This window comes from Carya illinoinensis, chromosome 11 (assembly GCF_018687715.1).
Source record: "Carya illinoinensis cultivar Pawnee chromosome 11, C.illinoinensisPawnee_v1, whole genome shotgun sequence".
NCBI lineage: Eukaryota > Viridiplantae > Streptophyta > Magnoliopsida > Fagales > Juglandaceae > Carya > Carya illinoinensis.
In genome coordinates this window covers 4,453,318-4,473,539 of record NC_056762.1, presented here as the reverse complement: position 1 = coordinate 4,473,539, position 20,222 = coordinate 4,453,318, and the positions used below count along the sequence as shown (strand labels likewise).

General features: G+C 38.0%; 1 protein-coding gene across 7 annotated transcripts in view; it reads right to left on the bottom strand.

Annotated features, from left to right (window-relative positions):
• LOC122281558 (serine/threonine-protein kinase ATM) overlaps positions 1-20,222 on the bottom strand; it is a 95,425-nt gene that overhangs the window by 48,560 nt on the left and 26,643 nt on the right. For all 7 annotated transcript variants that reach the window (XM_043093150.1, XM_043093146.1, XM_043093147.1 and 4 more), the window contains 18 exons: positions 20,065-20,192; positions 19,134-19,290; positions 18,475-18,521; positions 18,326-18,389; positions 13,047-13,121; positions 12,016-12,135; positions 11,331-11,516; positions 10,662-10,783; positions 10,505-10,574; positions 10,244-10,371; positions 9,368-9,509; positions 9,124-9,264; positions 8,922-9,020; positions 8,777-8,823; positions 8,302-8,494; positions 7,990-8,211; positions 2,035-2,106; positions 1,389-1,458 (listed from right to left, as the gene is read on the bottom strand). In XM_043093150.1, coding sequence (XP_042949084.1) covers positions 1,389-1,458; positions 2,035-2,106; positions 7,990-8,211; positions 8,302-8,494; positions 8,777-8,823; positions 8,922-9,020; positions 9,124-9,264; positions 9,368-9,509; positions 10,244-10,371; positions 10,505-10,574; positions 10,662-10,783; positions 11,331-11,516; positions 12,016-12,135; positions 13,047-13,121; positions 18,326-18,389; positions 18,475-18,521; positions 19,134-19,290; positions 20,065-20,192 — 2,083 coding nt within the window. The remainder of the gene's footprint in view (positions 1-1,388; positions 1,459-2,034; positions 2,107-7,989; positions 8,212-8,301; positions 8,495-8,776; positions 8,824-8,921; positions 9,021-9,123; positions 9,265-9,367; positions 9,510-10,243; positions 10,372-10,504; positions 10,575-10,661; positions 10,784-11,330; positions 11,517-12,015; positions 12,136-13,046; positions 13,122-18,325; positions 18,390-18,474; positions 18,522-19,133; positions 19,291-20,064; positions 20,193-20,222) is intronic.

Sequence of the window (20,222 nt, the reverse complement as noted above, 5' to 3'; positions counted from 1 at the left end):
TGGAGATATAATACAGCACTAGAAGCCCTATGGAAGTCAGTGATTGAGTGCAAATATGGAGGTTTGTGGGGGGCTTGGTGTACTAGAGAGGTGAGTGGGGCTCATGGAGTGGGAGTTTGGAAGCACATCAGACAAGGATGGGGGGGTTTTACTCGACATACAAAATTCGTTCTGGGTGAGGGCTCTAGAATTAAATTCTAGAGCAACCTATAGTATGGAAACAGTGCCCTAAAGGATTTATTCCCTTCTGTTTTCCAGGTTGCATGTAAAATAGAAGCTTTAGTGGCTGATCTCGCGATGATATCGGGGGAGCAATTCTAGTGGAACATCAATTTCAATAGGGCAGCCCAAGTTTGGGAAGTGGGCATCTTTGAGGACTTTTTTAGCCTATTGTATTCCACAAAACCGAGCAACCAGTGAGCTGATATGTTGTGGTGGATACCCGCATGCAAAGGCACATTCTCAGTTCGCTCTTTCTACAAGTCTCCCACACACTCACTGAATAATCAGTTTCCATGGAGAAGGATTTGGCGCCATAAGGCACCTCTCAAAGCGAGCATTTTTCACGTTGACAGCTTCCTTGGTTAATATCTTGACAACAAATAACTTGAGAAAATGCAACGTGATCATAGTGGATTGGTGCTGCATGTGTAAGAAATCCGGTGAGACTGTGGATCAGCTCTTACTATACTGCAAGATTGCTAGAATGTTATGGAATGAAGTGTTTAGCATACTAGACTTAGCTTGGGTTATGCCTGCTATAGTGGATGCACTTTTGGCCAGCTGGCTAAGTTTAAGAGGCATTCAACAAATCAAAGTTGTGTGGACGATGTTCCCTATCTGTATTTTGTGGTGTTTGTGGTAGGAACGCAATGAACGGACGTTCGAAGACAAGGAGAGCTCAATAGAGGAATTAAGAGCTTTTTTTATTAGAACTTTATGTACATGGGCCATAGCGATAGACTTTAATGGCCTCTATTTGCATGAGTTTCTTGTATCTATTGCTTATACATAGATAGTGCATACCTTTGTATATCTTCTTGTGTACTTGGGTTATGCCTAGCATTTTAATAAAATTGTTTACTTACCAAAAAAAAAGAGAAGCTGACTTCTAATAAGTTTCTTTGGGGTTGGGGTTGAACTAGAGGTTCACAAGAAAATATAAACACATGGCTAAAAGGCTGTTGAAAGAAACAACTACGAAGCACCTGAGAAAATAACGATACATCTTCCTCTTCTAAAGGAATTAAAAATGTTGATTATAGTAGGTGATTCATGGTTGATAACAAGCAAACCAAATATTTACGTGTCAACAAAAACCTAATTCCCACAATTACACCAACTTCTAAAACACCGAATCATCAATACAACAAAGCTTTAAAAAGCACCTTTGAACTTCCTTTCCAGATCCAAAATGAACTTTTCCACTAGCTTGATATCAATGCCCTTGGAGTGAACCTGCAAGAAATAACAATACAGGAGTTTTTAGTGCACAAACAACTCTCCTAATAATAAAGAAGATAATATCAAAATCATGAATATAACACATTGGCTGTATTTAACAAGTTACAAGACCTGAATTACAATTATAAAATTGCAGGCAAAAATAGCAGGAAAAGCATGCTAAACCTATTTTCCCAAGCAAATAACCCACAATGCTGAAGTGAAAAATAATGTGAGTGTAACATCTTCGAACATGGTCAAACCATCATCATTTGGTTTCTCTTCCCATTCAAACTACCTTTTCACTTCCAAATATCTCATATAAATTGGATTTGGAACCTCAATGTTGCATCCAATTCCTAACCAGTGAAAATAACTCCTTAAAAATTTGACTCATCCTTAAGGTGAATAATTCAATATTACATCACTTCCAGCAATAAATGTGGCAAGATACCCGACCACAGTGAGATTTTAAGCCTCTAGGCCAAAACAAGAACCACAGACCCATATGGCCAAAAAGATTTACAGCATTTAATGAGTTGAGAAAAAGAAATTTTAAAAAAGATATATTATAAAGAGAAGAAGACTTACCTCAATAAGAGACTTCTCATAAGAATCAAATGACATCAAAGCCCTTTGACCACTTTCAGTTGAAAGTATTCCCTGGTTGGGGGGCAGAAACAAATGATGAAAACAAACAATAAGCTAGACAACCAGAAGATAATTTGACAGGATCTAAGCGAATCTTGCCAATTAAGCATCTTTAGATGAAGTTTAATGAGTAACTAAAGATTGTTTACAAGAAAGGTACAGATGCACAAAGCATGTCTTTAACACAGTTAAACCCAGATCTGTGTAACAGGTCCCCATCACACAAATCAAAGTAAGCCCCTGGCTTTTCACCGACGGGATTGTTAATGGACAGCAATTATTCTTCTTTCCTTATTTTCACCTTCCTTAATTTACTCAGGCTTGTACAATTAGCATATTTGACAGAGTATAGTTTCCATATAGGGCTAGAATCATTCAGGGAATTACATTCTTTCCATGTATAGAATTCTTGTAAAGTTTATATATAATCCACAGATTACTCAAGGCCAATTAATTAGGCCATTCACACAATACTTTGACATGGTATCAAGAGCCTCTTGGAACAGTAGTCTCGAAACAGTATTTTCGGAACAGTAGTCTGCAGGTCTTGGCTTTCGTCTATTTTTTTCTTCGCAGGTTTCGGTTTTGTGGGTATTTTCTGGGTCTTTTCTGGTGCTGTTTACTTCTTGGCAGTTTCTTTTTTGGTTATTTCTTGTCTCAGTTTTCATTTATTTACGATGGACTTTGCACCTATGTGCGCCAAGTTTACGGGCAGAAATTACTCTACATTGGCTTTTCAATTTGAACTTTTCCTCAAGGGAAAAGATCTTTGGGGCCATATTGATGGCACAGATTTTGCACCCAATTCTGATAAATCCAAGGATTCAGCATCTTCTCCTTCGTGGACTGTGCTTAATGCTCAGATTATGTCCTGGCTTCTTGGCTCGGTTGAACCACATATTGTCTCCAACTTGCAGCCTCATCGCTCCACTCAATCCATGTGGACCTACTTAAAGAAAGTATATCATCAAAATAATTGTGCCCGTCGTTTTCAATTAGAGCATGCGATTGCCATGTTTCAACATGACAATCGTTCCATCCAAGACGATTATTTGGCGTTTCTGACTCTTTAAAACAAATATTCTAATCTAGTTACTGCGGATGTTCCTGTTGCCTATCTTTCCATTATTCAACATCTTCACGAGACTAGTCGTGTGATCAACTGGATTAGAATTCGTGAAGAACAACGGCTTAGTATTCAAGTTACTCGAGCAATCTCATGGTAGTTCAGGGTCCGTCCCTGTGGTTTATGCTGCTCAACGACGAGGACTGCTTGCTCATTCTAGCACCTTGCAGTGTTTTTGCTGCAAGGAATTTGGGCATATCACTGCTAATTGTTCCAAAAAATATTGGTCTTATTGCAATCACATTATCAAATACTGTCGTATCCGCCCCCGAAATTGTCAAGCCCAGACATTTCAAACTTCTATTATTGTACCCCCGCAGTGACTTCTACGACCCCTAGCTCTTCTTCAAGTGACTCCTCTGATCCCGCACCTCCTCCAGCAAGTTACTGCACACCCAAAATGGTGCAACAGATGCTAATTTCGGCACTATTAGCAATAGGGTTCCAAGGTAACAATTCTACTAAGCTCTAGTACGTGGACTCGGGTGCCTCTAATCACATGACGAATAATCCCACAGCTATGTGTCATGTTCAGCCCTACATTGGTTAATCTGCTATTCAGACTGCCAATGGTAGTTCTTTGCCAATAGCTGCTATCGAAGATGCCTCTTCTAAGTTCACTGATGTGTTTCTTGCTCCTTGACTTTCCATGAATCTTATTTTTGTTGGTCAATTAGTTGATAACATTTGTGCTGTTAATTTTTCTGGTGATGGTTGTGTTGTGCAGAACCAAGTAACCGGGGAGCCAATCACCAAGGGACCTAAAGTGGGGCGCTTGTTTCCACTACTTTTGCCTATTCCAACACTTTCTTCATTTTCTTCTACTAAATCTTTTGCTTGTAATAATGTTTCAGATCTTAGTATGGTGTGGCATCGTCATTTAGGTCATCCCAATACTCAGATCTTATCTCATGTATTGAACTCCGGTTTACTTGGTAATAAAGACTGTTCTTCTTTATCTCTTGCGTGTGCTTCTTGCAAACTTGGTAAAAGCAAAACTCTTCCCTTCCCTTTGCATGCTAGTAGAGCCTCTCATTGCTTTGATCTTATTCATAGTGATGTTTGGGGACCTTCTCCGGTTAGTTCACATTAAAAATTTAAATACTATGTGACTTTCATTGATGATCATAGCAGATTTACTTGGATATACTTTCTTCGCTCTAAATCTGAGGTTTTTCATACTTCCACTGAGTTTTTAGCATATGTTGGCAATCAATTTTCTCCTTCTATTAAGACATTACGCACATTCCGGTGGTGAATATTTGTCTATTGAGTTTCAGGCAATCTTGGCTTCTAAAGATATTATTCATATCTCGCTACTCCCCAACAAAATGGAATAGCTGAACGCAAAACTCGTCATCTCCTAAATATGGTACATACTCTCTTGTTAGAATCCTCTTATCCATCCATGTTCTGGGTTGAGGCTCTTCTCAATTCCTACTCATGGAGTCTCCCTATTTCCATTTATTTTCTAAGCAACCTAGTTACGATAACCACCGTACCTTTGATTGTGTATATTTTGTTCATTTACCTCCTCATGAGCGACAAATTATCTGCTCAATCTGTTCGATGTGCATTCTTGGGATATAATGTGTGTCAAAAGGGATTTGTTTGCTATGATCCTACATTACATCATACATGCATTTCTAGGAATGTTATTTTCTTTGAAAATCAACATTTCTTTCATGTGTCCTATGTGCCCTCCTCTTCTATTGTGGTTCTCCCCTCCTTTAAGCAGCAGTTCTTGGATCTTCCTCAAGTCAGTTCTCGCTTTAAACCAAGTATTGTGTATATGAGACGCTCCCGCCCACAATATCTTCCGCTGGCTCATCTGATATCTTATCCTACCACACTCCAGATTCAATCAGTTGCAGCACCTCCAAAGCCTTTGGTATGTCGCTCTCCTCGAATGTCTATACCCCTAGATAGGTATGGGTTTCCCTCTTCTAGTTCTGGCAATTCCATTTCAGCTCTTACTGCTACATTGTCCAATTTTGATATCCCCACATCCTACTTACATGCTGCCAAGCATGATTGTTGGCAACTAGCTATGCAGAAAGAAATTGCCACTCTAGAGGCCAATCACACCTAGGACATTGAGCCTTGTCCTCCCACCATTGTTCATCTGGGTTGCAAATGGGTTTACTCAGTCAAGGTTCAATCTGATGGAAGTTTGGATCGTTACAAAGCTCGCCTTGTTGCACTTGGGAATAACCAAGAATAAGGTGTCAATTATGAACAGACATTTGCTCCTGTGGCTAAGATGACTATTGTTTGTACGATTCTTACCATTGCGACTTCCAGTGATTGGCCACTACATCAGATGGATGTCAAGAATGTTTTTCTTCACGGGGATCTTAAATCGAGTATTTATATGAAGCCACCCTCGGGATTGTTTCCCTCTCCAACTTCACATGTGTGTAAGTTTCATCGCTCTCTTTATGGTCTCAAACAAGCTCCGAGAGCCTGGTTTGATAAATTTCGCACTACTTTATTACAATTTTCATTCAAGCAGTGCAAGTATGACACTTCATTGTTTCTTCAAAAATTAGACATGGGTATTGTTGTTCTTTTGGTTTATGTTGATAATATTGTGATCACTGGTTCCGATTTTACTTTACTTGGTCAGCTCAAGACTCATATCTCAAAGTCCTTTCATATGAAAGATCTTGGGTCTCTCACACATTTTCTTGGTCTTGAGGTGCATTGTAGTCCCTCAGGTATTTCACTCAATCAACATAAGTATGCTAGTGACTTGGTGGCTACAGCTACCCTACAGGAGGCTACTTTTGTTGATACTCCCATGGAATTAAATGTCAAGCTTCATAAAGAAAAGGGTGACTTACTTGTCGATCCCAGTTTATACTGAAAGTTGGTGGGTAGCTTTGTTTATCTCACCATTACTAGACCGAACATTTCTTTTGTTGTACAACAAGTCAACCAGTTTCTTCAGACTCCTCATCATCTTCATTTGGCTGCTGTCTATAGGATCATACACTATGTTCAGGGCACTTCTACCCGTGGTTTATTCTTCCCTGTCAGCAATTCTACTCGCCTTGCTGCTTATAGCAATGCTGATTGGGCTGATTGTGCGGATACACGATGCTCCATCATTGGTTGGTGTGTGTTCTTAGGTGATGCATTGATCTCTTGGAAGAGTAGGAAGCAAGACAGAGTTTCTAAGTCATCTACGGAATCTAAGTACCGGGTGATGTCTCTTGCTTGTTCTGAAATTATTTGGCTTAGAGGTTTGGTTGCTATGCTAGATTTTTCGGAGACAGATCCTACACCTCTACATGCCGATAATACGAGTGCTATTCAGATCACGGCCAATCCTGTCTATCATGTGCGCACGAAGCATATTGAAATCGATTGTCACTCTATCCGTGAAGCATTTGAAGCTTATGTTATCACTCTTCCACATGTTTCTACTGAACTACAAATTGTTGATATCTTCACCAAAGCTCTTACTCGCCACCAACATTGCTTCTTATGTGGCAAATTGATATTTGTTGATCAACCCACATCAATTTGAGGGGGGCTGTCAATGGACAGTTTTGCTGTCCATAATTATTCTTCTTTCCTTATTTTCACCTCCCTTAATTTACTTAGGCTTGTACATTTAGCATATTTGACAGAGTATAGTTTCCATATAGGGCTAGAATCATTAAGGGAATTACATTCTTTCCAGGTATAGAATTCTTGTAAAGCTTATATATAATCTACAAATTACTCAAGGCCAATTAATTAGGTCATTCGCACAATACTTTGACAGGGATGTGGCTCTTAGAAATTTTTTGCACCCAAGAATTGAAACCTTAGACCCAGAGGGAGCATACCACCAAGACCAAGGCAAAGACCACTTGAGCCAACCCCTAGGAGTTAGATTTTACATTCTAAAACAAGGATTTGAATGTGCAGATCCACAAAATAGATTTCTGACATATACAATTAACTGTCATGAGCATGAACAAGGTTTAGAAAACAATAAAATAGCATGCCAGTTACCAAAGACTCAATGAAACAAGAGTCATAATAACACCACATTTACGAACTATACAGCAGTAAATCCCTTTGCCAATATCTTAAATCTGTACACAAAAGCATCAAGGTAATCATTTCAACTAAAAGCTCCCAATCAATTATAATACATAACCACCCTGAATTTCCTTTCTTTGCAGGTATTTCCAGAGATCCCATCTTCATGTAGGATTGGGTGCCTAGTAAGGATCACTTTACACCCAGTAGAATACTTGGTTATTACATCTCATAAATATGGGATGGGCAAAACAGATTTACTGTTCATGCACAGTAACTCCTGTTTTGTCTCTCCTGTGTTCTATTTTGTGTTCGAGTCCATGTGTGTAGCATTACTCATACAAAAGACATGGCACAAAACCCTCCATTGGCTCAAACATCCTCCGTTTGCCTTGCTTGCTTCAGATATCAAGATGACTGAGAAGGAGCTGTCTCATTTTATAGATTTCAAAACTACAGTTTTATTAAGATCAAAAGGAAACTAACAATATAACTCTGTAGATTGAATAAACTGAGGTATAGTTTGTCACCTACGCACAAGTTGTGCAAAGAACCAGACACTTCAAAATCATATTTTGATCGCTGGTTTCTACAACTTTACATTTCTAAACATATCAGAGATAAGGTATCAAGTGCATTGAAATAAAAGCAACCAAGGGAAGCAAAACTATACTGTCCAAGGCCATACGTTTCCACAAAGGGTAGAGCTATATGGACTTTTGTTCACTTACCCGAAGAGCTTGTGAAGTCATATCAACTATCTTAACAGAATCATCCATCAGGTACTTTTTCAGAAGTCTCAAAACTGCAATCAATAGTTCTTCAGATATGCCAGTAACCATGTGAAAATTGAGTTCTGTAGCAGAGTCATGATTAATAGGCCGGCAAACATGCATGTGACTAGACTCTCCAGGAAAATGGAAAACAACACAATGTGGGTCCCCAATTCCAATCTGCAGTCACGATCAACACAGAATGTTGCAGGTCCAGTTATATGAAGCCTATAATACTAATTACAAATTGAAACAATTTAATAGTGATACCCTAGAAATGAAATCAGACACCAATGCTCTAACACTATCAGCATCATCCGAACCACATAAACGGACAAGTGTCCAGACTGCAGGCACAATCTCATGGTCACCATCCCAATATCCATTTGTCACGAGATCTTCTGCATTCATTCCTATCCGAAAAGTTTCGTCCATGAGTAACTTCTTGTGCAGTGCCTGGAGACTGGAAGAGCATACCAAGTGTATACAGCATATCAGCCACACTTGCAAGCCATTTTAGATCAATAGAATTTAATGGACAAAAAATATACCTATATACATTATATAAATTGCAAACTGAACAAAGAATATGATAAGCAGTTTAATAGCATACCAACTTCCCAGTATTTTATCAAAATATGAAGTTCTTTATCCTTTTTTTGTTACCATTTGAGGCAAAATCAGACCATAACTCAGTTTCAATGAACTTTGCAAGTACAGAAAAGAATGGAAGACAGGAAATCACCTCCACAAAAGTAACCTTGGTGGAAGGTAGAAAGATCTCTTCACAAACTAAAAAGGCCAAGTAAAGGGGGGGAAAAAGTTAAAACAAGATATGAAGTAAATCTAAATCTCTCAAACAGATCCATTAAAAGTCGAAAATATTCTACCTTCAATAAGTGGTCTCTAGGAGAGTAGGCGTGGCACAATTCCTGATGGAACTTTCTTATTCCCTCAAATATATCTATCTCAGGAAAGGGTTCCAATTCCTGCCATAACAAAATTGCCAATTCATAGAGACTGTTTCCACCAGGTCAAGTATAAGCCTTAATGACACATGAATGGAATTGACTTTCAAGGATTCGAACGTACTCTGATATAATCATAAAGAGCCGGATCGGAGTCCACAGTTAGATGGAGAAGCAACGACAAAACTTGAGATGATCTACTGCCTGAACGTTCTCCATTAGCTTCAGATGGAATGCAACATGCCACCAACTTTGACACCAGAAACTGCAATGACACAAAATCAGAAGGGGGACAGAGCATGTTTAGGAAGATGTAGAAAGAAAAGAGAAAAATAATTGTGATTTGAAGATCAACAATCAACAAATACCTGAAGTTGTTCACCGAGCACACTGACAATTTCTTTGGATGGATTACTTCTAAAAGTACTTAGCAATGTGGAGATGATGCAACAACATTGGTCTTGTAAAGCATGGCAACCAATGAATTGTCCAACCAAGTTGAAAAGATAACTGGCATCAGAAAGCAAAAATGTTAATATAGACCAAATATAGAAGTGCAAGGAATCACCCTCAGAAAAAGAAAACCCCTAATGCAAAAGAGGTTTAAAGCAGATCAGAAACAACTACCACAAAATACATCAAGAACCCCAGCAAACAATATACTCTTGAACTTTCCTAATCAATCAATAGAAGACAAGCTCGTTTCCCATCCAAAATAAATACATCACCATGAAAACTGCAGCTTTCCATTTCATCCAACCACCACCACCAACCCCTCCCCCCCCCCCCCCCCCCCCCAACAAAAAAAAAAAAAACAAGGTGTGGGCACAAAAGATGAGAAACAAACATTGCAGATAAAATGACACTTCCGAGAAAACAAAATTTTCCTGTAATGTTTCATGATTTCACGAAGAGAGAAGGTTCTTCAGAAAGATAGAGCAGTTAGTACAAATAAAATGAAGGGAAAAAAAAAACAAAAAGGAAAAAAGTATAATGAAAGAGGGTGCAATACGAATTCCAAACCTTTTGATGACAAAGCAATTATAACATATTTCAAAGCCCAAAGTTAGTTAAAGCTAAAGAATCCACAACATCTAAGAAGAGCTTTTGATGGAAATTTAAATGTAAGGGGCCTCAAACAACACCTCCACCACCTCTTAAAACCCAAAATACATACCAATTGGATAAATTCTCAGCACTAAACACTAATAAATAAAACATAAGGTCTCTCAATCTGAACTCACGTGGAAGAGCTTGAAACAGCAGCTCTGTGCCCAAGAATATTTATAAGCACCTCAATTCCAGCCAACCGATGGCATTTATGCCTATGATGAACTGCTGCTGCTATTTTATAATGCATTTCCACTATAAACTGCATGATGAAAATGGTAATTCATTTCACAAAACGAAAAGGAAATGCTGAGAGTTGAAAAAGAGATCTGGCATTTAAAATTGAAACTGAAAATATCCAGAAAAGAAATATTATTATGAAGTTGTAGCATCACCATGAAAACTCTATCTGGCCTAAAAATGTTAATCTTGTCAACAACACTAACAGTTATAGGATTGTCCTCCCTGCATAAGTCCATTAAGGAAAAAAATGTGAACATAGAAGCTAAAGAAAGGAAGACAGACAAATGAAAGAGTGGTGAGGTAATTGACATTTCCAAAAAACCATCAACAACTGTTTGAATCGCATGTGCTATTGTATCCCTGGAAAAGAAAGGGACTGGAGGATCTGATGCACAAGAGGCAAGAGACAGAATGTAGCTGACAATTGATACCTACAAATTCAAAGCAGCATGATGAAATGTTATGAGCAAAGGCACTTCAAAGTTCCCTAATTCCAGAAAGGAAAAAAAATAATTAGATCTAAATCTCAATCAACCAAACAAACCAAGCATTGGATAATTAAATGCAGCAAGATGCATATGGAAAATAGTATAATACTAAAATGACTTGATTCTCACATAGCATTAATTTAGTAGTCCCAACAAGATGCCCAAATAAGAACATAGGATTACTGATTCTTTTCCTTGAAAAAAACTTAAATGAAAGGAAGGCATTGTTTCTTGAATTTCACATAATTTCTTGGACTGAAAATATGCTTCCTTCTACCATATAGTAAATCATAATACTTATCAAAAAATATATATAGTAACTTATACCATCCAGATGATTATTTGAAGAAACATGAGATGATGTGAGGTGTTTTAAATTAGGTTAACACTTTTCATGCACGCCACAGAGCCTAAACTCACATAATCATCAACCGATAAAAAAACTAAAAAAAAAAACAGAGACAAGAAAATCAGAAAATCATGGGCAAACCATATATTTCTTTATGAGTTTGTCACGTTCATTCTCAGATATCTCAGCAAGATGCAAAATCGAACTCTGAAGAACAACTGCTCCCTTTTCCCAACCAGATCTCTTACTGCAATGCAATGCCATACAAACAGCGAAGATTGGCACAAACTGGCTTTTAACCAGAACTGCCAATGGTTGAGAAGCAACCTGGTATAAATTCACTGTCAGATAAATGACAAATTTATGCAGCAAAATAATCAAGACAGAAAAGAACCAGAGATAAGAACAATCAACACAAAAGTTTCATGACCGTAAGGGAAATTTACACAATATATTTCCTATTATCATTTAACAATGACATTCAAAAACGTGTCCAACCCAAGATTTTTTTTTCATGTCAGGGAACCTCTCCAAGGCAGGGCCCTTCAGACCCATCCTTGCAGAGTAAACCCCGGTCCCATGCACCACACCCTCAGAAGTTTCCCTACAAGAAACTGGTTAAATCGCTGACTTTTCACTAGGGAGTGTGGCCCCAAATGATTGTTTGCACCCATGAGGTGTTGAACCTTAGACCTTAAAGGATTGATACCCCAAGACCAGGGCCTTCACTACTTAGGCCAACCCAAGAAATATATATTAAAAGCTGAAATTAGAGGTTCCATCGCCTTATAAAGAAAATGGAATCGATATTAGAAGTTGCCTATACCTTTGCAACCCAGCATAGGTTGGACCTATCTCCGTGTACAACCAGAGCTGGAAGAAGCCAATGGCAAAAATACTGGATGAAATAACTAGGTTCGGCATCTGAAACAAAAAGTTGACGTACCTACAAAGAACAGTTGCAACATGGTCAGACAAAATGAAAAAAGATGCAATATTGCAAAAATAAAATAAATATTAGGAAAATATAAAACTTCAATAATGCAATAGACCATATAAGATAGGTAACATTTGTTTTAAAAGTAGGACAGGTAACATGGAAATTTCAATCAGTTGAGCAACCACTATTGCATGTATATATATGGAACTAAAATAAACATGTAATTAGATATAATTTCTTTTGCTTATCAAAAATTTTTATTTCCACACCCCCAATTTTGATCTCCACCTCCCTCATTCCCTTCCCCATCTTTTCCAAAAGAAAAACCCTACTTATCAACGAGAATGTTATGCAAAAATAATGCAAGACAGTTTTGCTCACAGATTATAAGAAAAAAATGGGCAATTTTCTAACATTTCATTATTGGTGGAGGAGAATCTATTGCAGTCAGATTCCTCAATAAATATGTTAAATTGTGGACACATCGTCCCCCAATAATTTGTGAGCACATTGTTAATGGCTGCTACTTTTCTACCATGTTATATGTAACAAATGTATTTTGACAGCAAAAGTGTCAGTTCAAAATGTTCTTCTCTTGTCTGGGTTAAAAGGTACAAAGGTGTCCTAATGAAAAAGATATATACATAAATAATTTTTAAAAAAAAAAAATGCAGAACTGAATCAATTAACCTGAACAAAATCCATCTTTATTTTTTGCTAAAAATTGCAAGATTGAATATTTTGACTCCGCATCTTTATAAACTTTTTGCTGAACTAACATGAGGTGCAACATGTGCCAAATATGACAGCAAGATCCCTACCTATGTTCAACAAAATAAATTCAACAGTCGTTGGGGGTTGCTCAAACACACTAAGACAAATTAAAATGGTTCCTGGGGGAAAACGTAGTATGTTACCTCCACAAGTGCAGATAAACTTACACCACAAGCAACCCAGCAAAAGATTATCGATCCCATGAGTTCTTCCATGTACTGCAAAAGAAAGAAGGAAATTCAATAATACCAGATAGAGGTACACTTTCAAGTAATCTTGATCATTGATATAAATGTTCTCAAGAATCTTTAGGAAAATAAACAGTCCAACCAGATTCATGAAATTTTAGTTACTGCCAGAAGAAACGGCTAACTCACAGACCGAGATTTGTAAAAGAATCAATTAAAGAACTCGTAGGATTGTAAGAAAAAACTAGATTCGGGCGTTAAAGGCACTTATACTTTGCTTTAAAGCTGTATCCGGTTTGAAAGTAAACTTATCCAAGTCAGAGTTGGTTCTAGTTGGTAACGATCACAACATCCGGTTGCTGGCTAATACTCTTGGATGTAAAGTCTCTACTTCTCCCATAAAATACATTGGCCTTCCTTTGGGGATAGTAATTGAGAAGATTGAACTTAGATTGGCAGGTTGGAAGAGATTGTCTTTGTCGAAAGGCGGTAGGATCACCCTAATCAAGAGCACTATGTCCAATTTACCAACCTATTTCTTATCTTTGTTCGCAATTCTAGCGAGTGTGGCAATCTGAATTCAAATTCTATCAGGTCAAGTGGGACAACGTATGGTGGGCTGGAAATTAAAAATCTAAGTGTATTCAATCGGGGCTCTTCTTGGGAAATGGTTGTGGCGGTATAATATGGAATAGGAAGCTTTACGGAACTTGGTAATTGACTTCAAGTAGGGATGTTTGTTGGGGGCATGGAGCACTAGGGAGGTACATGGGGTTTATGGAGTAGGAGTATAGAAGCACATTAGACGAGGAAGGGGGGTGTTTTGCTCGCCACACAAGAATTTTGTTGGGAGATGAATCTAGAACACAATTCTAGTATGACTTATGGTGCAGAGACAGCGCCCTTAAAGGATTCATTCCCTACAGTTTTCAGGATTGCATATGAGAAAGAAGCATCAGTGGCTAACCCCATGGTGTCTAGTGACTTAGTCCAATGAAATGTGAGTTTCATTAGGGTGACCCATAATTGGGAAGTTGGCAGCTGTTTGGATTTTTTCAGACTCTTGTACACCATGAGACCAAGTACTCAAAGACCTGACACTGTGGTGGGTAACCGCTAGAAAAGGTACATTTTCTGTTCATTCCTTCTATAAGTCCCTCACACATCCGCAAAACAATCACTTTCTATGGAGAAGGATTTCGAGAAACAAGGTGCCTCCCAAGGTGGCATTTTTTGCTTCAACAGGTCCTTTGGGTAAGATTTTGATGATGGATTACTTACGGATACGTAGGGTGATTATAGTGGACAGGTCACATATGTGAAAAAAAAAAGTAGTGAGACTGTGGATCATCTCTTACTGCATTGTGAGGTTGCTAGAATGTTATGGGATAATGTCTTGAGAAGGTTAGAGCTAGCCTAGCTATGCCTGCTACTGTGGTTAAGCTTCTGGCCAGTTGGATAAACCTAGGCGGTATTCCACAAATCAAAATTGTGTGGAAAATGGTTCCTATTTATATTCTATGTATCAAAGGCAACTAGGCTTTTCTTTACTTAAGATGCGGCAATCTCCTAATAAGATATGTTTTCTAATAGTTATCTTGTATTTAAATTAAACTTGTGTATATTTAGATAGGATAAAATCAAGTAGTTAGTGGAGATTCAAATTGAATCCCAATCTTATCTTTGTAACCCGTGAACTATTGTTATTTAATGAGAAGAAAATACCTCAAGAGGTACTTCGGCTAAAACTCTAACATGGTATCTAGAGCAGGTTCCTAATTACCGTGCCACCTTCAATTTTTTTTTTTTTTCCTAGGATTGTATTCTTGGTCTGGGTATTCTCAGCACTTCGTGCCTATCGTAGACAGCATGGGTTCTCTTTATCGGCATCCTCTGTGCTGTATTCAGAGGTTGTTTTTGGCCTCTCGTGTGACTATCAACACTACCTGGGTGATCTGTGGGGTAGTATGGCGCCTTCTGTTGGGTCCTCTTAGTCTGTTGGCATTTTCTGTGCTGGGTTGCCTTGTTCTGGCACTCGGCTTCTCAGTGACTTTCGTGCTCTCGGTCCAAATCACTAGGGAATATTTCGGCACTCTCTGTCTCAGTTTCTGGCTCTTGAGACTCTGTTTGGTGGTGATTTCCCAATTCTGGCCAATTTTGACTCTCGAAATTTGATAGGTCATTCCTCATGGCATCTGAAAAATCTGATTCCTTGTGCATTTGTTTCGATGGTAAAAATTATTTTGCATGGGCATTCATTTTCAACTTCTTGTCAAGGGTAAAGAACTTTGGGGTCAAGTTGATGGCAATATTCCAGCCCCAGAAAGTGCTATGGAGAGGTCTAAGTGGGAGAGTAAGGATGCTAAGATCTCTACGGAGCCTCACATCATTTTCAATCTTCGACCCTACAAAACCTCCCTATTCCATATTGTTTGGTCACACACCTAACTATTCTTATTTGCATATCTTTGGTTGTGTGTGTTTTGTTCATCTTCCACCACATGAAAAACATAAATTGACTGCTCAATCAATTCGGTGTGCTTTTCTTGGATATAGTTCAACTCAAAAAGGATTTCTTTGCTACGATCCTAATGCACGAAGAATTCGAATTTCCAGGAATGTTGTGTTTTTTGAACATCAACAATTTTTTCTCTCTCATGTCAATCCTATCTCACCTAGTTTTTCAATTCTTCATGATGAGCATGTGCCCTTCCCTATGCCAAATCCTATGCTAGTGGCTCGATTTAAACCTAGTTTTGTCTACACTCGACGTCATCACACTCCTTTGGCCTAGTCTTCTATGACTTCTCAAGATTCTCCTCCTCCGGCACCTGATCTGACATCCACCATAGCTCTTGTTGCTCCAGTTCTTAGGAATCTATCAGTGTCTCTCGCCCACCAGATCGGTATGGTTTTTCTTCCCCTACTTCTATGACTGCTACATTATCTTCCATTGCTATCCCTTCTTCTTACAAACAAGCTATGGAAAATGAGTGCTGGAAGCAAGTCATGCAAACAGAACTTGATGCACTTGAGGATAATCAGACTTGGGATGTAGTACAATATCCTCCTTCGATCAAACCCATTGGTAGTAAATGGGTATACTCAGTCAAGCTTCGTTCCGATGTCTCACTGGAACGATACAAAGCTAGATTTGTTGCTTTGGGGAATCGCCAAGAGTATGGCATAGATTATAATGAGACCTTTGCTCCGGTTGCCAAGATGACTATTGTTCGCTTGTTACTTGCCCTTGCTGCTTCTAAATCTTGGCAATTACATTAGATGGATGTCAAGAATGCTTTCTTGCATGGCAATCTAAAGGAATATATCTACATGAAGCTCCCATCTAGTATGCCTATTTCCTTCCCTACAGCTGTATGTAAATTGAAGAAGTAGTTGTATGGTCTTAAACAAGCTCCTCGAGCTTGGTTTGAGAAATTTCGTAATACTTTGCTAGGGTTTTCTTTTAATCAAAGTAAGTACGATGCTTCCTTATTTTTGCACAAAGGCTATGCTGGAGTAGTATTTTTGTTGGTATATGTAGATGATATTATCATCTCTGGTTCGAATGGACCATTGATTCAAAAACTTCAGCAAAATCTTCATAATGTGTTTCACATGAAGGATCTTGGGGATCTTACCTACTTTCTAGGGTTGGAAGTTCGGTCTCAGCCACATGGTTTATTTCTCAATCAATTTCTCAATCAACACGAGTATATTCAAGACTTAATTCAATTAGGGAGATTGGAAGATACCACTCCAGTTGATACTCCTTAGGAAGTGAATGTTAAGTATAGAAAAGATGAAGGCAAACTTCTCCCAGATCCTACCTTATATCATAAGTTACTTGGCAGCTTGATTTATCTCATCATCATGCGCCCTGATATCTCTTATGCTGTCCACACTGTTAGTAAGTTCATGGATTCTCCTCGACATCTCCATCTAGTAGCTGTTCATCGAATTATTCATTATCTACTTGGGACTCCTAATAATGGACTGTTTTTTCCTAAGGGTTCTTCTCTTCACTTGATTGTCTATAGTGATGCAGATTATGCTAGTTGTCCAAAGTCTCGACGTTCAACTACTGGATGGTGTGTCTTGCTTGGGGATTCACTTATCTCTTGGAAGTGTAAGAAGCAATATTGTGTATCTAAGTCATCTACATAGGCTGAATATAGGGCAATGTCTGCTGCATGTTCAGAAATCATGTGGTTGCGTGGTATTCTTTCAAAACTCGGGTTTGCACAAACACATCCCACGCCTCTTCATGGTGATAATACAAGTGCCATTCAAATTGTAGCCAATCCAGTTTTTCATGAACGTACGAAGCATATTGAGGTTGATTGTCACTATATCCGAGATGCCTATGAGTCTAAAGCTATCATTCTCCCTCATGTGCCAACTAAACACCAAGTAGCTAATATCTTTACCAAAGCTTTGACTCGACAACGGCATCAATATCTAGTTAGCAAATTGCTGCTAGTTGACTCACTAGCATCAATTTGAGGGAGGGTATCAAAGGCAACTAGGGTTTTCTTTACTTAAGATGCAGCAGTCTCCTAATAGGATATGTTTTCTAATAGTTATCTTGTATTTAAATTAAACTTGTATATATTTAGATAGGATAAAGTTAGGTAGTTAGTGGAGATTCAAATTGAATCCCAATCTTATCTTTGTAACCCATGAACTATTGTTTATTTAATGAGAAGAAAATAACTTGAGGTAGTTCGGCTAAAACTCTGACACTATGGTGCCCATGGCAGGAACAAAATGATCTGACTTATGAAGACAAGGAGCACTCATTGGAGGAGATTAGATTACTCACTGTTAAAACTTTATTCCTATGGGCTAAAGCTGTATATTTCAATAGCCTAGACTTTCATGATTTTCTTGTTTCCATTTCTTCTTCCTAAATAGGCATTACCTCTGGTATACCACCTTGTGTACTTGGGCTATGTCTATTCTTATTAATACAATCATTTACTTATCAAAAAAATAAAAAAAAGATTGTAAGAAGATGGTGGCTACCTCAAAGATTTTACATCTATTTCAATTGGACTGTTGCACGTTATTCATTTTATTTCCAGCTCTTAGGACTTTATTGCTCTTTTTCTCTTTCTTGCTAGGTGCACCACATGTATGCCACCCCTCTGTACTTGGGTATCACCATAAATTTTAACTTATTTATCAAAAATTAAAAAAATCAAATCAAATATGAGGCTTATATTCATCACCTTTAATATAGATGTATACTTGAGCTGCCGAGATAGATTATGAAGTACTGCATAGACCAATTCCCTGAAGAAAAAAGACTACTGATTTAAAGAAACTAACCATAACCAATTGATAATGAAAACAAAAAATATAAAACAGGGTTTTGCACCTCTGACAAGGATCAATAGCAGCAACCACACTGATCATAAATACAGCCTGCAAGAGCAATAAAAATCACGGAATAAATACACAGAGATATCTTCCAAACCTGCAGGAAGTTATAAGTTAACAGGTTTACATCGCTTAGTTACCACTCTGCTGAACACTATTGAAACAAGTTTTTAAACATTCTAGGAAATTAACCACACCAGGAAAAAGAAATGCATCAATGGCAAATAGATTACTTACAAAAGAATTTATATATGAATTTGCATAGGAAAATTGCCTAACTGTCACTAGAAGTCATACTCATCTATCATGTGCAATCATCAGACATCCCTCCACTTTGACTGTGCTGAGTGCAAGGTATAGATCATAGCCTTTATGATTGACACTTTGGGAAACCAAGAAGCTAGCCCTTTCACGAATGAACATCTTCACCATCTTTGCTTATTCTTTTGTCATTTTGTGGAAGTAAACATATTTATTTGGGGCCTCGTTTCACATTCAAATACAGTGCCTTTGATTTTTCTTATATTGGATTGGTTGCCCTTTTCCCCACATACCAGATATGTTCAAAAGAAAAAGAGGAATGCAGAAAACAAAAATCATTCTCTGAATAATTAAATATTGAGAAGGCAAGAGAAGGCAAGAGAAGGCAATATATACCTCCAACTCCACTTCCTCACTATACAAAGCAAGATGCATAAGAGTAATAATAACAGTCTCCATTAAGGGACGAGGCTGAGGACCAGCAGCTAGGACTTCCTGTGCAGTAACAAGTTTTTCTTTTGAGGAAAGCACCAATGCAACCCCAAAATTGGAACTAGAAAGAATATTAATAATTGTTAGTATTAATAATCACCGTGCGGTAATCTAAATAACAATATATGTTACTAAAATCTCACATATCCATGAAAGAATATTAAGAAAAGTAATGATAAGGTTCCAATCAAATGCTATATGGATAATCCATCACAGGGATATGGACGTTCAGAGAATGGGATTTTGTGCCTTCCCTTACAGATGGTTTAAACAAACTCACCAGAGAATGGGACAAACCACCCATAATATCATGACCAAATGTTTGGTAATATCTATGCAGCAATTCAAGACATGGGAACATGCATTAAAGGCATTGAATAAAAGCAAATAATCTGGGGAGCAACAGTGCTGCTGTGTTTTCATGAGAAACCAAGATCACAGTTTGATGATTGGAGAACAATATAATAGCTAATATATTCTGGTGATAATCATAAAATGGCATTACACTGCTGCTGTGTTTTCCAGAGAAACACTTTGATGACTGGAAAAAGATAACGAAAGTTCATGTATTATTGTGATGATCATAATCTGGAGTTTCAGGTACACCAAAAATGTCATCAGCGATGTTCTTGCATTGTAGCATTCTCCTTGATAAGTAACGCAAAATTGTATTGAAAGAGCAGAGGGGCACAACCCATGTTCAACAACTATTTTTACCAAGAGGAAATGTGAAATGAGTAAACTTGTGCTAATACAAATCCACCCACCCAGGGGAAACCAGAGGGTAGGACAGCAAGGATCAGCCTGATATAGTATATTTTTTAGTAAAACATACCAAATATCCTGGAATAGCTCTTCATGACCATCCCATGTTTGAAAAAGAACACCCAACCGCCTAGCGAGGAAGAATCTAACTCGATAATCGGGGTCTCGAAGCAACACAAGCAACCTTTCAATCATCATCTATAGATATGCCACAGCGACCATAAAATG